The sequence below is a fragment of the Sturnus vulgaris genome, chromosome 6, assembly GCF_052056855.1.
Source record: "Sturnus vulgaris isolate bStuVul1 chromosome 6, bStuVul1.hap1, whole genome shotgun sequence".
NCBI lineage: Eukaryota > Metazoa > Chordata > Aves > Passeriformes > Sturnidae > Sturnus > Sturnus vulgaris.
The window spans coordinates 36,229,509-36,243,854 of NC_142248.1; the positions used below are offsets into that span (position 1 = coordinate 36,229,509).

Here is a 14,346-nt window from a genome sequence, read left to right on the forward strand (position 1 = left end):
AGAGGTTAATTTTACTAAAAATTATATGAAAAGCACTTTTAGAGCATGCCTCCAAATATAAAATTAATATTAAAAAAGTGCCATCAACAGCAAGATGTGACAGACCATAATAGAAGAAAACTGGTCTAGTATGAAAAATAAACCTTACACTTTGGAAAACTGGCAATAAAATTTCTCATTTACTATGACATAATAATAATTTCTTTATTTTGATTATGTGCTTCATTTAGAGCAGATAGACTTATTAGCTGATGTATTTATCTTGTGCATTTACATATTTTTGTCATTACTTGATGTTCTGATGTTGCATTGCTGAAACTGTTTCAACATTCAATAAAGTCTTGATGAAAACAGTTACAAATTTGAATTCAGAATGCTCATATTTATAGAGGCAGAGCAGCAGACCATGCAATCAGGAACCAACCCGGCCTATTATTCTCTGAGGATTTTTATTTCTAGTCCTTCCAATTGTGATGAGAAAACAATTTCAAGTTTCTTTTTTTACTCATCAGACAATTCTCACAGGATCCTCTGTCTGTGATAATCATTCAGAATTCTGAGTATTAAAATGGTTAATGCCAGTGCTGAAGCCTACCTGAACATTTCAGAAACACTTGCAAGTGTTTCACATTTACCTTTTTGCTTTTTGCGGATTTTCTCCACGAGCGAACGGATCTGTACATATTCTTCCCATTCCTTACCAGGACCTGGGGGAGGACTGCTGCACTCTGGAAATAAAAATGTTTTCTTTAATGAAGTACATAATATACATATATATGCACACACACATATATATTTTAACTTCAGAATTATGATTTCACAGTAACTTATCAGAACTCCAGTACTATTTGTCCTTCAAATATGTTTACATGGCAAATTAAAATCTCCACTGTTATAAACATCCCATTATATGACAGGTAATTAATTTACTTTTGAAATCTTCACAGTATAACTTATCTTTAATATTCTTTCAGATGTAAGAAACGGCAAATGTCAAAAAAGCTTGGAAGAAAAAAGGTAAACAACAAGGCCATTAAGTAAATAATATCCCATATAAGACAAACAACAATAAAAGTGTCTGTTTACAATAATTCAAGCAGAGCACTCTGTTTACATTAGCCTGCTTGCCATCACTCTTGCTGTAATGAAAGCAGATGATAATAGTACAGAGCATACCTTAATTAATTGAGAAATTTGCTGGTATATACATTTCACCTGCCTAGTCAATACTGTTTTCATAGATGCACAAGTACAGGAGGGATGAGCAAAAAACCACAAAGCCATGCCTTAGCTTTAGATTACATCCACAGTGTCTCTGTCAATATTCTAAATGTCAGTGTGTGGATTTCTTGACTTAAGCCACGTAAATCCAAGTGGACAGCTGAAGATTACCTTGCTCAACTGATTTGAAAAATCTTAGCATTGAAAAAAATATGGAAGCTTGACAAAAAGAACAGCTGATACTTGCCTTTGCTTAGCAAATTAGATCTACATTTTATTTTTAGTAGCAAAGCAGAGGCCAATTGTAGCATAAGCATCAAACTGCTTTGCCAACTCCTTGTCTCCTCTTCAAGAGCAATGCTAACAAAAATTTTAATTTTTCTAGGGCAACATTTAGATGCATCCAGAATATGAAAATCTGGACTTGTGTTTCAAAAAGAACTGTATCACAGCACAGTTATTAATGACAGTAGAGTCAATAGTATTTTAGCATCATTGTATGAAATTATGCTCTTCTTTTCATATTTACTAGAAATAATGGACGAGTTCCAAGTTCCACAACAAGTGAAACAATCTTTGGTCTATACAGGAGATCTACGCACCATGAAAAGCTTCCAAACAGCAACAACAGCAGAAAATTTATCTAAGCAACAAAAATATCTGTGCAGTTGACCTGAGTTGTATTACTGCTTCCCACAGTTAACTTCCCTACCGTAGTATCAGTTTGAATTACTTACTGCTCAAGTGATAAATGAAAACAGTGCAATTCTTCAAGTTTACAAGAGAAAAACATTTTTGACAAAGCTTCAATGCCAAGTTATCTAGTTGTTTAAAAGTCTAATCTCACCCAGCATTTATGCTTGCATTCCAGTGAAAAGCCAAATGCTGCCACAAATACGGTCTGTCCAATAAATACCCATTTAAATAAGCCAAGGGTGGCATATATTAACAGAGATAGATATTCTGAGATGCATACTAAACTATCTTAAACACACTGACATAGCAAGCTTGGCCACTTACGGAAAAAATACAACTCACTGGCTTCAGCAAGAAAATGTCTGTGAGTGGTTTGCACACCATCCCTTTTCCCAGAGAGGCATAAAAACAAAACTTACTTTGCAATAACTCATTAATTAGATTCAACATTTCCTTTGGAGATACTGTCGCTGTGGCTCCTGTACCTGACTTCTGAGTTTTTACTCGGCTCTTCTTCCCCATCTTCCAACTAAAACAGATTAAGAAGCACACTGTCACTAATTACAATGAAACAAAATATAAGTATGAATGAACAACATCATCTTTCACTAGTCATGTAAAAAAGAAAAGAATGAGAAATAATTTCTCGCACATGTATATGTGCAAGTATTATTTGCATGGCCTGACTGCAAGAGCCATACAGTGCAATCTGAAGCAATATTTCATGTAGTTGCATATTAATTACTTCAGGGTAATTAGAAACTAGAAATCTTAGAGACAAAAAGAAAAATTAATCTAATCACATGCAAATTCATTAGTTGTGAACAAATATTATGGATTCTAAAGTATTGAGGCTATAGAAAACCAGGTTATTTTATCTCATCAGCTGCATGGCCAACAGCAGCTGAATTAGTATTTTGACAAAATGAATTGAAAATTAAGAAGTCCATTTCAACATAAAATCAAAATACCATCTGTATATCTTTGCTGCAGCTTCTTGTGATTCAAGGCAACTAGTTAAAGAAAACTTATTTTCAGTTCCCAAAGTAAACGGAACACCATCTTAGGCTGGTATTCCAATATTAAGTGCCCCTTGTTCTCATGCAGAACTTAGATCACACAACACCTCCTGGAACAGCAGTGCAGTAAGGTGTGAAATATCCAGGGAATTTCTCACATGCACTGGGAGCAATTTCTGATGCTGGCACTGAACAAGCTTCTAGGGGAGGGGTTGTGCAGGATCTGGTACTCATGAATAAGGAAGAACTGCTCACGCATAAGACAGCCAACTGCTTTGGATGCAGTAATTGTGAAATTGTAGTGTAAGTCTTGAGAAAAGAAAGGAAAGGAAAAAGAAGACTCTGGACTCACTGCAATAGACAGAGCTGGGACACACTCAGGAAATGGTAAGCAGAATGACCTGGGAGGCTACAAATAAGTCCACGACAGCCAGTCATCTTCCCAGACTCTTTTCTCTGAGCACAAAACAAGCCTTTCTAATATGAAAGAAAATCAAGAGGCACAGCAGGAGACCAGCTGACTGTACACAGGACTCCTCACTGAGAGAGCTCAAATGAAACAGAAACATAGGTAAAGTGGGACTGGGGACAGGCAACTGGAGGAGAATATAGATGCACTGTCCAGGCAAGCAGACAATGAAGGAGGGAGGCCAAAGCTTGTTTGGAGCTGATATTGAAGATGAATGGGAAGGGCAAGAAGAAAAACTTTTACCATGAGCAGAAGACACACTGGGAAAGGTGTAATGCAGCTTCTAAATCAGGAAGCTACCTAGCGATGAAAGGTACAGAAAAAGTTGAGACACCCAGCACTTTGGGCATGGTCTTTACCAGCAAGGACTGCTATCAGGTTTACCATATTTTTGTATCTAGTAGCAAAGTTTGAGGAAAAGGAGCTACTGAGTCAAAAAACTATCTAGGTAACCTGAATCTATGCAGGATCAGATGGGAAACATCCAAAGTATTGAAAAAGCTAGTTGATGTCTCTGGAAGGCTGCTGGCTACCATCTTTGAAAAGTCATGGTACTTGCTCATGACAGGAAACTTGTAACTTAAAATCAAACAAACAAAATCCAGCTGAAAAGCAAGGTAGAGGCAGGAGAGAGTAAAGGATCCAGAGAACTAGAAAGTAGTGAGTCTCACCTCATTTACTGTACAAAATGTAGAATGAGTTCTAAAATGAAGTAATTTCCAGGCATGACGGACATAAATGTGACTGGGATCAGAAAACAAACTTCTAAAGGCAAACCCTGCACTGCCTTAAGCAGAAGAATAAGTGGCTTCACAGACCAGAGAGAACTGATGGTTGCTAGTGCTTTGACTTATTGCAAGGCTTTTAACACTACCTTCCACAGCACCCCAGTTGTCAAATTGAGGAGACACGTACTGAATAGGCAGGCAAAAAATTCCTTGAATCATGAAGTTCAAAGAGTTTTGCTCAATAATCCTTTATGTCAACTGATGAGGTGCAGTAGACAATACTGGCCAGCATCACCAGGCTTGGATGCTAGGACAGAAAGGATCCTCAGCACATTTACAGACAATATAAAATGGGAAAAGCAGCCAAGACATTGAAGGGCAGGACCAGGATTCAGAAAGATCTCAGCTAACTGGAGGAAGAAGCCAGAAGCGACTTTGTTAATTTATACAAAAATAAAGTATCCTGCATTTGGGAAGGAAACGATCATATACAGCATCATAGCTGCAGACTGGACCAGCTGCAGCTCTGCAGAAAAAGATTTGGAGACTCTAGGAGACAGCAAGTTCAACAAAAGCCAGCACCCATAAACCAGTGAAAACTAACTGCATTTTGAGCAGTATAAGCAAGAGCATAAACAGCAGGTCAAGGGAAGCAATCATTGCCCTCTGCTTGCACTGGTGAGGCCACATGTCCAGCACTGCAGCTTTGGGCCACACAGAGCAGGACGTATTGGTAAACTGGAGCACATGCAGAGAAAGGCCACTAAAAGGACTACCACATAAGATGAAAGATGTCATTTGTTCACTCTGGAGATAAAAAGGAGTCCACTACTGCCTTCACCTATGACAGGGAATTATACAACAGGTGAAGGCAGATTCTTCCACAGAAAAAACTCAACAGGCAACAGACACACAATGCCTCAAAGGAAATTCCACATAGACATAAGGAAATATCTTCACCCTGAGGATACTTGAGCACTGAACAGGATGGAGATTTAATAGCATCTCCAAGCAACTTTGGAGAATTTTAAAATTTGACTTGGCAAGGCCCTAAGCAACCTGATTTAACTTTGAAACTAAAGTAGAAAATGGAGCCTCTCAATCTCCAGATCTACTTTTTTCCCTACAATTTCACATGTTATATGCAACTGAAATCCTCACGTCTATAATTAGTCTATACAGTAAATATCTTCCTATACAGCATAGAAGAGTCTATGTCCAGTTACTTTGCAGTGAGATGGGAGAGAGACAGTCATGTCCACAACTTTAAACATCTCAAAGATGTCAAACATCTCCCTAACTCATCAAGATCACCACAGCCACAGCAGCTTTAAGTTACAACACATTGTACAGTAAAATTCATAAAATCCAAAAATCACTGTACAGAAGCAGTACTTTGGGTTCCAGGTGTTCTGAGAATTCGTTATATATAAAAAGAATAATTTTATCCTTGGTCAGTGTAGTTAGCTGACCCAAAATTACATATTTCCTCTCATATGCTACCAAAAAGTTTTGCTCTTTGGCAACTGATATTAGCAATGCAATATATTGACCAGCAGCTGAAAATTCTACTAGGAGAAGTATATAATCTGGCTGCTTTCCCTTTTCATTAAAATAGAGAGAACAAGAAACTACCAAGCCCAAGGTTTATTTTAAATAGTAACTTTAAATGATCAGGAAGCAAGCTAAGTTAACATTGTTAACTTATTAACCCAAAATTAAAGGAGCTCAAAACTGACTGAAAAGCAACACCTGAAAAAACGGAGAAAAAAAGTCAGGCAAAACTATAAGGTGTTTTCCAAAGTGAAGGCAAAGAAACTGCATCTTTCATTTTCTGACATTAAACATATAACAAGAACAAGACTAGCTCTGAGTAACAGAAACTGTGAAGTCCTGAGGCATATCCAGGTCCCCTGATTTTAGCACTCTCTGACAGATAGAGGTCAGGGGCTCAAACAACCCACCTGTGCTGTTTAATTTTATCAGTCCACCTTGAGTTGCATAACTTACTTTCCCAATACAGTTTCTACCATGAAAAGCCCACATATGTAGCTGGTAAGGAGAGATCCCACAGATTCAATGTGAGAACCACAGTGATCACATCTCTTGATGTTTGTGAATGAACACTGGACATCCTCTTGAAAGGTGTTGCTCTACCACAAACAGTTAGTTACATTTGATATGAGATTCCTTAACATTTTTCAGCTCAGATGAAGGGGGCAATAACACTCATTATGCAATCCATGTTGAATTTATAACAGTACTCATTGGAAATAGGATCGATATAAAAGGTCCACCAGCCATACTGCAGTGTGAGACAAAGATAAAGAATAACAATATCAACAAAAAATGAACTTAAGAGTTTATTTTCATGGTCTTCCCATTATACAGACTTTCTTTCTGGTTTGTTTTTTTTTTTCCTCACCCTCCCAGCAGTTTTCTCATGGTACATCCTTCACAAAGACTTTATTTGTACATCATCTATTCACTTGAGTGTTCACCTCTCCTATATACCATCCTGATATATTTATTTTAGACTCTTCCGCTCTTAAGAAAAATCAAGTCAGATGGGTCTGTAATGGATCCAACAGCAGGATTGGAGATGGAGTCCAAAATCTTAAGAGCAAGAACAATGCAGTTCTGTGTTAATTCATACAAATGTTTTCTACATTCCCTCTAAGCACAACTCCTCGCATTTTTAGAATAATCAGAAAATTAAAGCATTCACATACTTTATTTCATGACAAAAATGATAAATTATAGTTTATATCAACATATTCATAAGTATTAAGATATGTAGGTTTAAAAAATGAAATTCATTTGAAGGATTTTGTTTTCTCGTTTCCAAGAATAAAGCAAGTTAATTGATCAGTAAATTGGGGAAAAACAATCTTAGCAAATGTTCTGTATACACAACTACCAATATACTGCAGGCGTTTTGCTTCCCATTACTTTTTCAAAAGTTGTATTGAGAAGAATAATCTGCTTGAAATATAAACATCCATCAGTAAAATTATGAGGAGAAAAAGAAAATAAAACTGTGCACATATTTTACATGGAGATATGAAAAGTGACACCATGGGTTCAGAACAACATTCAGAACATTCTTGAAGCTGTTCAAATATGGTACACAGCATTAATTTTTGAATTTTTCCTTGTATGAAACACGTTAGTAGCAAGAATCCATTATTCCAATGAAAGTATTGCCAAGAATTATGTCTAAAGATAAAGCTGATTTCAGAGGATGTGAACTTCAGCTTCCCAAACATGATGAAAAGGAAAATTTGAAGAATGCTTTGTATTTGTATTCGTATTACCATCCTAGCTGAATATTTTTTCAGAGCCCAAAACTAAACACCTAGCTGAAATATAGTCTACACAAGCAAGAAATTCAAGCCTCATGCAAGATTTGTCTGAGCTACTACTGATGTTCACAGCAAACATGCCATGGAAAAAAACAAGTTCATTGAACACAGCTCACAAGATTGATGGCACCATAATCAGAAATGCATTTTTTCAGTACACTGCTACCAGTATATGAATATGAAATAAGCTCTGTAAGTTTCTCTGCTCTCTCCTTTGATACATGCATCCTGTCTAACTATTGCTTCTTAGTCATCAGAATTTCTACAGAGAAACTATTCTGCATGCATGATTAAATCAGCAAGTCTCTCTCACACAAAAAAAGAAGCAAAACCATCAGACTGATATACTGAGATATCGGGTTAAGGAAGTATTTCCTTTTAAGGAATCATCTACCTTGATCAAAACTGTACTTTTTGATCCAATTCCCAATCAAGAAACAGGTTTCTACTTCCTACATACTTATCTTCATTCACTGTTCAGTTACATGAAACAGAAATAACTATTTAAACCTAATGCATTTGACAGCTGTATTGTTTAGTAAGAGCCATAATTTGAAAGGATTTGCTGCTATACATAGCTGTCTAGAAAATGTATTCCAAATACCAGCACAGTGAAGTCTATGAACCATTAAAAAGTCACACATTATATCTTATAAAATATATAATCTAAAATAAGATTATGAAAGTTTTTTCAAAACTTCTGAAATCTAACAGAATACTTCATCCAATTTCATGGAAATTTTCTTTTTTTGGGAAAAAAGTTTAGTTAAGGAGTGCTCTGCTGTATTTAACCAGCAAATGATGGGTTATAATGATAGCAGGAGACTCAATATGGAGAAGGTAAGTGTGCTTCCTTTGTGAAGCTACTTTTTGTAATTCAGTTCATGAAACTGATTTTAGAGTTAAATTTCAATTTAAAAAAAAAAAAAAACAGAAATCTAAGAAATATTTGTAACTTCAGGAAAAAAAACAATATATTTTTCATTTCAAATAAAATTCCAGACAAAAAGTATCTTTCTTTGCAATACTAAAACTATTGTTTAGAAAAAAAAAAAAATGAACCCTCTTTTTTACACAGCCATGAAAAGGAGTGTTTGCCAGTACCTGCATGAAGCAATAAATACAGAAGAAGCAATAAATAAATATTATATATATATATATAATACAGCTGCACTACGTGGGGAGAAACAAAACAAAAAATCCTTCAGATGAACCACAAACTTTATGAATGCCTGAAGAAGCAGCACACATTTCCGTGGAAAAGCGATTCGGGTTTGTTTTTTTTCTTTTTGAGTTTAGCATTCTGGTTGTATTCTGGTATATAGCTTTAAGTACTATGCCATGCTTTCTTTCAAATGAACATTGTTGAAAATTCCTGAAAGCATTCTCCAAAGAGCAAGTGCACTGACAGCAATGATGAATAAGCTTAGTAATACAGAACACAGCCACATTTCCAAATATAGTGTATCAGCTGGCCTGACAAGAAGAATCTTGCCAAAACTGGCAGCAAGGGGTGTAAATGATCCATCTCTCTCTCTCTAATACTGCTACCAAAGAGTAGTTCTGTTGGGTTCAGACTTTGAACTGTTTTCCATATCACACACAAAAATAATATTTTAATGAGCTGTAAAATATGCCTCCTCTTGACTTACAGCTTTAAAAAATGAGCATGTTCACCTAACAGCTTTAGAAGGTAACCATGAGAAGTCCACACAAAATCCCAGAAGTACTAAAGAACTGCCAACAAGTGAATGTATTTTTTGTTGCTTTATTAAAAAAAATTAAATTATTACTTTAGCATTTTATTTAGGAAACCTAATACTTATGGCATTAGAGAATTTGACTTCATCACAGGACCACATTTCCTTATGGAAGTAATGCCAAGCTTGCATGATAAAATACAGATCTTTCCAAATAATAGGTCAGAAAAAAAATTCCATTTAATCATTAGCAAGTCCCCTAGCTCTTCACATACACATGACAACCAAGAAGTTCACTGCAGCACTACATCGAGCTGCAGGCAGGTTTGATAGGAAAAAAATTGAAAGATCATTAAGCACTGTAAAGACACCTACCTCTCCCTCTCTCTAACTGGGTACAAAATACAAGTTTGCAACTGTTGTTACAAAACTGTGAATATGATCACTGTGCTAAGTAAACACTACGTTAATTTTTAACTGTGCTATTTTTAAAACATTTATCCTACATGATGCCTGGAGTCTGATTTCTTCTGGACTTCTATCTCGCTTTCTTTTCAAGCGGTGTCAGAATCCCTGCAGTGCTCTCTATGCACTCGTTAAATATTGTTTCAGAGGCCAAAACCAAAAATCTAGCTGAAATATGATCTACACAAGTAAGAAATTCAAGCCTAATAGAAGATATGCCTCAGCTACTACTGATGTTCAAAAAACACACAGCAAACATGCCATGGAAAGCACTGTGCTTTCTGTTCCCTCCCCCCATGACCACACGAGCCAGGCAGCATCTCCTTCTGCAGGTTTCAATATAACTGTGCACATGGTCACTAACTGACAAACAGGCCAAGCAGGTGAACTTTTCTCAACACAGCTTTTCCTCTAGCAAGCAGGTCAAGTCAAGTACCCTGTCTTTTACCACTTCAACCAAAGTTGATTGAAAACATCCACCAAATTGACGGGTGAAGCAGGACAAACTGAGCACCAGAGAGAGCTGACAAGCCTTATTTGCTTCAGCTATAACTTTTTACTTTGCAGAGCTGTAAATCAACTACCCAAAAATTTGCCAGACTTTTACAATACCAACCAAGTTAGGAATTCCCACAGCAAGAATTACCTCTCCAAGTTAAACTTTGCTTCAAGGACTCAGAACATTTCAGATCAGCATCTTAACATTGCATTTTCTTTAATTCAGATTCTTGTAGATGCTAATTACATTATGTTCTCATTATTACATAATAGTTACCACTCCATGCATCTACTTGGCACATATGGGCACAGATGGCAGAAGGGTGCAGATCTAGAATCTGTATTAGAAGGATACATATGGGTAAACAAGGGCAGACAAGGAGAAGACAAGGGAATTCTCAAGCCATGCAAAGAGCAAGGAGAGGTGAGTATTGTAGGTGGCTGTGGGATATGTTCTTTGGCTGCATCAAAAGGGAGGACAGATGAGTGGGATGCACACAAATGAGGTCTGCAATTTCTTTTTCTAGTTTGACTGCCTAGCCAAAGTCCTTTTCACCTCTACTTCATAGAGGGAAGTGTATCATCTCTTATATCAACATATGTTAAGAAGTCAGGGTCTTAAAGGACAAGCTTAATGCTTATAGGCAACTGACAGGAGTTATCCAATCTGTAGGTAGGAGAACACAATTTTACACTTGATATAACCAGTTTTACGCAGAATGTGATCTTTTGCTTCCACTGATCAAGTTTGGTTTTTTCTCCTAAACTTGAATCTTATGACTGTGGCTAAAAAGGTAAATACATTTCATAGCAAATAGATGAAATCAAGAAGTGTAAGTACAGTGTGGGTGGAGGAAGGGATCTGTGATCTTTAAGAAAAATTCAGCTTATACATTTACAATGAACGCTATATTTTCTTCTGAAAACCACCTACATCATGTCACTTGGAAACCACATTAACATTCTCATCACTCCTAAGGTATTAATCTAAATGTTCCTACTAAATAAATGACTAATTAGTTACTGATTCAATTCCTTTCCCCCCAGCTCTTTCACCTCTGATGTACTCCACCCCTTCTCGCTATTAATTCTCCTCTCCTATGACTGCCTTTTCCATTTTCTTCCAATTCCTCTACAAGCTTGTCCCAAAACACAAATATAATCGTAGTTCACTGTCTGTGTATTTTCTTTCTCCAGCATTCCTGTTCTTCTGTTTAAGTTGCAAGCTCTTTTGGAAGTCGGACCTTCTGTGACTATATAGAGGAATAATAACAAGGCAGCCTATTTTTAAAACACAATCTGAAGTATTTCTGTAACACTGATGACAATGATGACAAAAATGACCTAAAGAAAGCATTAATAAGATTCATAATAGAAAAACCCATATTTTTTCACTTATGACTACACTCCACTTTAAATACAATGTGAATTTATGTTTCCCTTAGCCATAACCCACACAATTTCCTTGAAGAGCTATCTTTGATACACGTGCTCCTCGTGGCAAGATACTGTACTTAGAATCAGTCCAATGCACAACATAACTAACACAGAGTGCCCTAGGATCTTCTGCTCTCCCAAAACAACTTGCACCTCTCAAACGCAGTCCCTTCTTGCCAGTTAATCTGAACATCTTATTTAATATAAAATATAGGCTAGCTGCTTAGGCTTTTCATTTGAACATCAGGTCGAGAAAGCCACCTCCAGCAGCAACCCACAGCTCCAGATATGCATTTTCTGCAGGAAGAGAGAGATCCTGGAACACACATATGGTTACATGCTGCACTTTTTTTCCAATTCATCTTAGGAAGTTCTGCTTACCCTTGCACCCTCCCTTTCTGATGTCTGCTTCCTGGATTCAAGACCCCCCCAAAGTCACAGGTCTTCCTCCACAGTCTTCTTGATTAAAAAATTCTTACTACATTCCCTCATATTTTCCCATTTAAAGAACTGCACTGAACAGCATTCACCATCTCCTGGAGGAATAGTGAGAAGTTGCTGTGCTCTGTTTCTTTGTAAAGTATACAGTTTTCATCCTTACCATAGTCCCCTTCATTTTTCTTCTTCCTTCACCCTGTCTTTTACCACAGGAAAGAAAAGTAAATGACAGCAACCAAGAGCAGACTACTTAGAGAACTATAGGAAAAACAAGACAGAGGGATTTTCTCCAATATGTTCACGCTACTTCTTGCAGCCCAAGCTGCAATGTAGTAAGATTCTCTTCTTCAGGAGGCCCGTGAAATTATCCAGGGCAGCTTCCTGTACTACATACATAAACTCACTTTTATTTTCTTATCAAAGACCGGATTTAAGCACATGATCTATTTGTAGTATTTGCAATAGGACTCTGAACATTTTGTCGCTCAGGTAAAGCAAATTAAATAGGTTGTCACCATCACTTCCTAACAAGAACAGTCTTCCTGAGAAAAAGTCTTTGAAAGCCTCATGTCTTTTGATTCAGTTATTTCCTTCCCATACCTTTTCTCATCTTTCTGACTTAGCAGATGGATTTTATTCCCTTCAGGAGGTAGGTACCATTTACTTCTGTCTCCCCTCTCTGGGATACTTGCTTCTCACAAGCATCTCTTTTCTTTCTTTCTTTCTCACAAGCATCTTCTTTTCTGTTCTCTAAAGTAGACACACTACCATATGAAAAGTACGATCATCTAAATAAATGTAACTGATTAAGAATAATTTTTCCCCCCAATGGGGAAAAAATAAAGAGTGACACAGAAAATGTCTCTCTAGCCTTCACTAATGAAAAGAACTTACTGGCAAAAAAATCATTAGAAATGTATGCCCATGTTCTTAATGCTTCCAAGTGAATGCTTTCTCTTCCTACAGGATGGGTTTGAGTACAATTAGAGCATATGTATGCCATTGCTTTAAAAACAGTTAACATCAACTAAGAAAATAAAAACATATTGTTAGATAATATTTTTGCTTTTGTACTTATTCAGAAAAATCCAGTTCTTGCAAAGCATCTGTTTTTCAGCTAGACCATCTTTTTTCTTAATTCTTCATATAGGCTGTTTACCAAGGCATAAGACAGTCACATGATTGACATATGCTTCAATAAACCCATATGTAAAATACATATTGATTGTTTATTAGAAGACTACTTAGATGTTTTGTCCTGGAAGAGCTGTTTGCTAAGGTGGTATAATCCCAGAAGAAACACCCTCAGCATTTAAAAGAAACTTTGAAAAAGTTTAGTCTACAAAACAAGATTAGCTGTTGTCTAGATCTAGCCTCTCCATAATTGTTTAGATCTACTCCCACTTGTAGCCCCCTCTAGCTCATGTAAGAAAACCTCCCAAAGGCTAAAGCCATAAATACAGAAATGTTAATATGGATCAAAATATTAGCCAGTATGTCATAGCTACACAAGACTCATAAAGTTACTTTGATTTTACCTGTTATCCTGTGCACATATGTACTACACAATGCTTAAGTAAAAGTGTTCATATGCTAAGACATGAACTAGTAATTATGTGCTACCTGTGCTGTACTTAAATGGCTTTATAAAGATCTAAATATTCCACAACTTTAAAAAATAGGTCCTGTGATGGCTTAACACAACATGTTCTACTTGCCATTGCAATGTGCCAACAAGGCTCCAAATCACTTCATCATGTCATTTCAGATAGCAACTCCTTGGCCATGCTGGTACTTTTACCAAGTGTCTTCATGGAAATCTCAATATTAATGATGACTAATGAGATCAAAAGCTAGGAACTGCCAACATTTCCTGTATTTTGCTTAGTCAGACTACTTTAAAAGTAAAAAAATTAGTCACACTCATGACTATGAAGACACGAGTTAAAATTAAGCAATATTATGTTAATAGAGGTGCAACAAAAACACTGTAACATTCTACATTGCTCCAGAGTGAACAGATGTTCTGTCCCTGCTCAAGATGGCTAATGCACTTTGAAATTTCAGCAAGGCCTTGCATGCAATTAGGACTTTAGGATGATACTATCCAAGCATATATCTCCATGGCAATTGTTTTTTAACCCAAAATAACATTTCACATAGCTCTGTCATGGTCACTAAGAATCATAGCAATTTCAACCACCAAAAAAAAAACCAAAAAAAAACCCAACAGGCAGCACCTCTTTAAATGGGGAAAGAACTACTAAAAACATGTAACCCATTCCCTCATCTGTATTACTGAGAAAAAAA

The 14,346-nt window shown here is 36.5% G+C and overlaps 1 protein-coding gene across 1 annotated transcript in view; it reads right to left on the bottom strand.

The window, feature by feature from the left end:
- SETD3 (SET domain containing 3, actin N3(tau)-histidine methyltransferase) overlaps nt 1-14,346 on the bottom strand; it is a 62,279-nt gene that overhangs the window by 35,553 nt on the left and 12,380 nt on the right. Inside the window, exons 2-3 of the mRNA XM_014872002.2 lie at nt 2,337-2,446; nt 636-728 (exon numbers count right to left, since the gene is read on the bottom strand). Coding sequence (XP_014727488.1) covers nt 636-728; nt 2,337-2,439 — 196 coding nt within the window. The 5' untranslated portion in view covers nt 2,440-2,446. The remainder of the gene's footprint in view (nt 1-635; nt 729-2,336; nt 2,447-14,346) is intronic.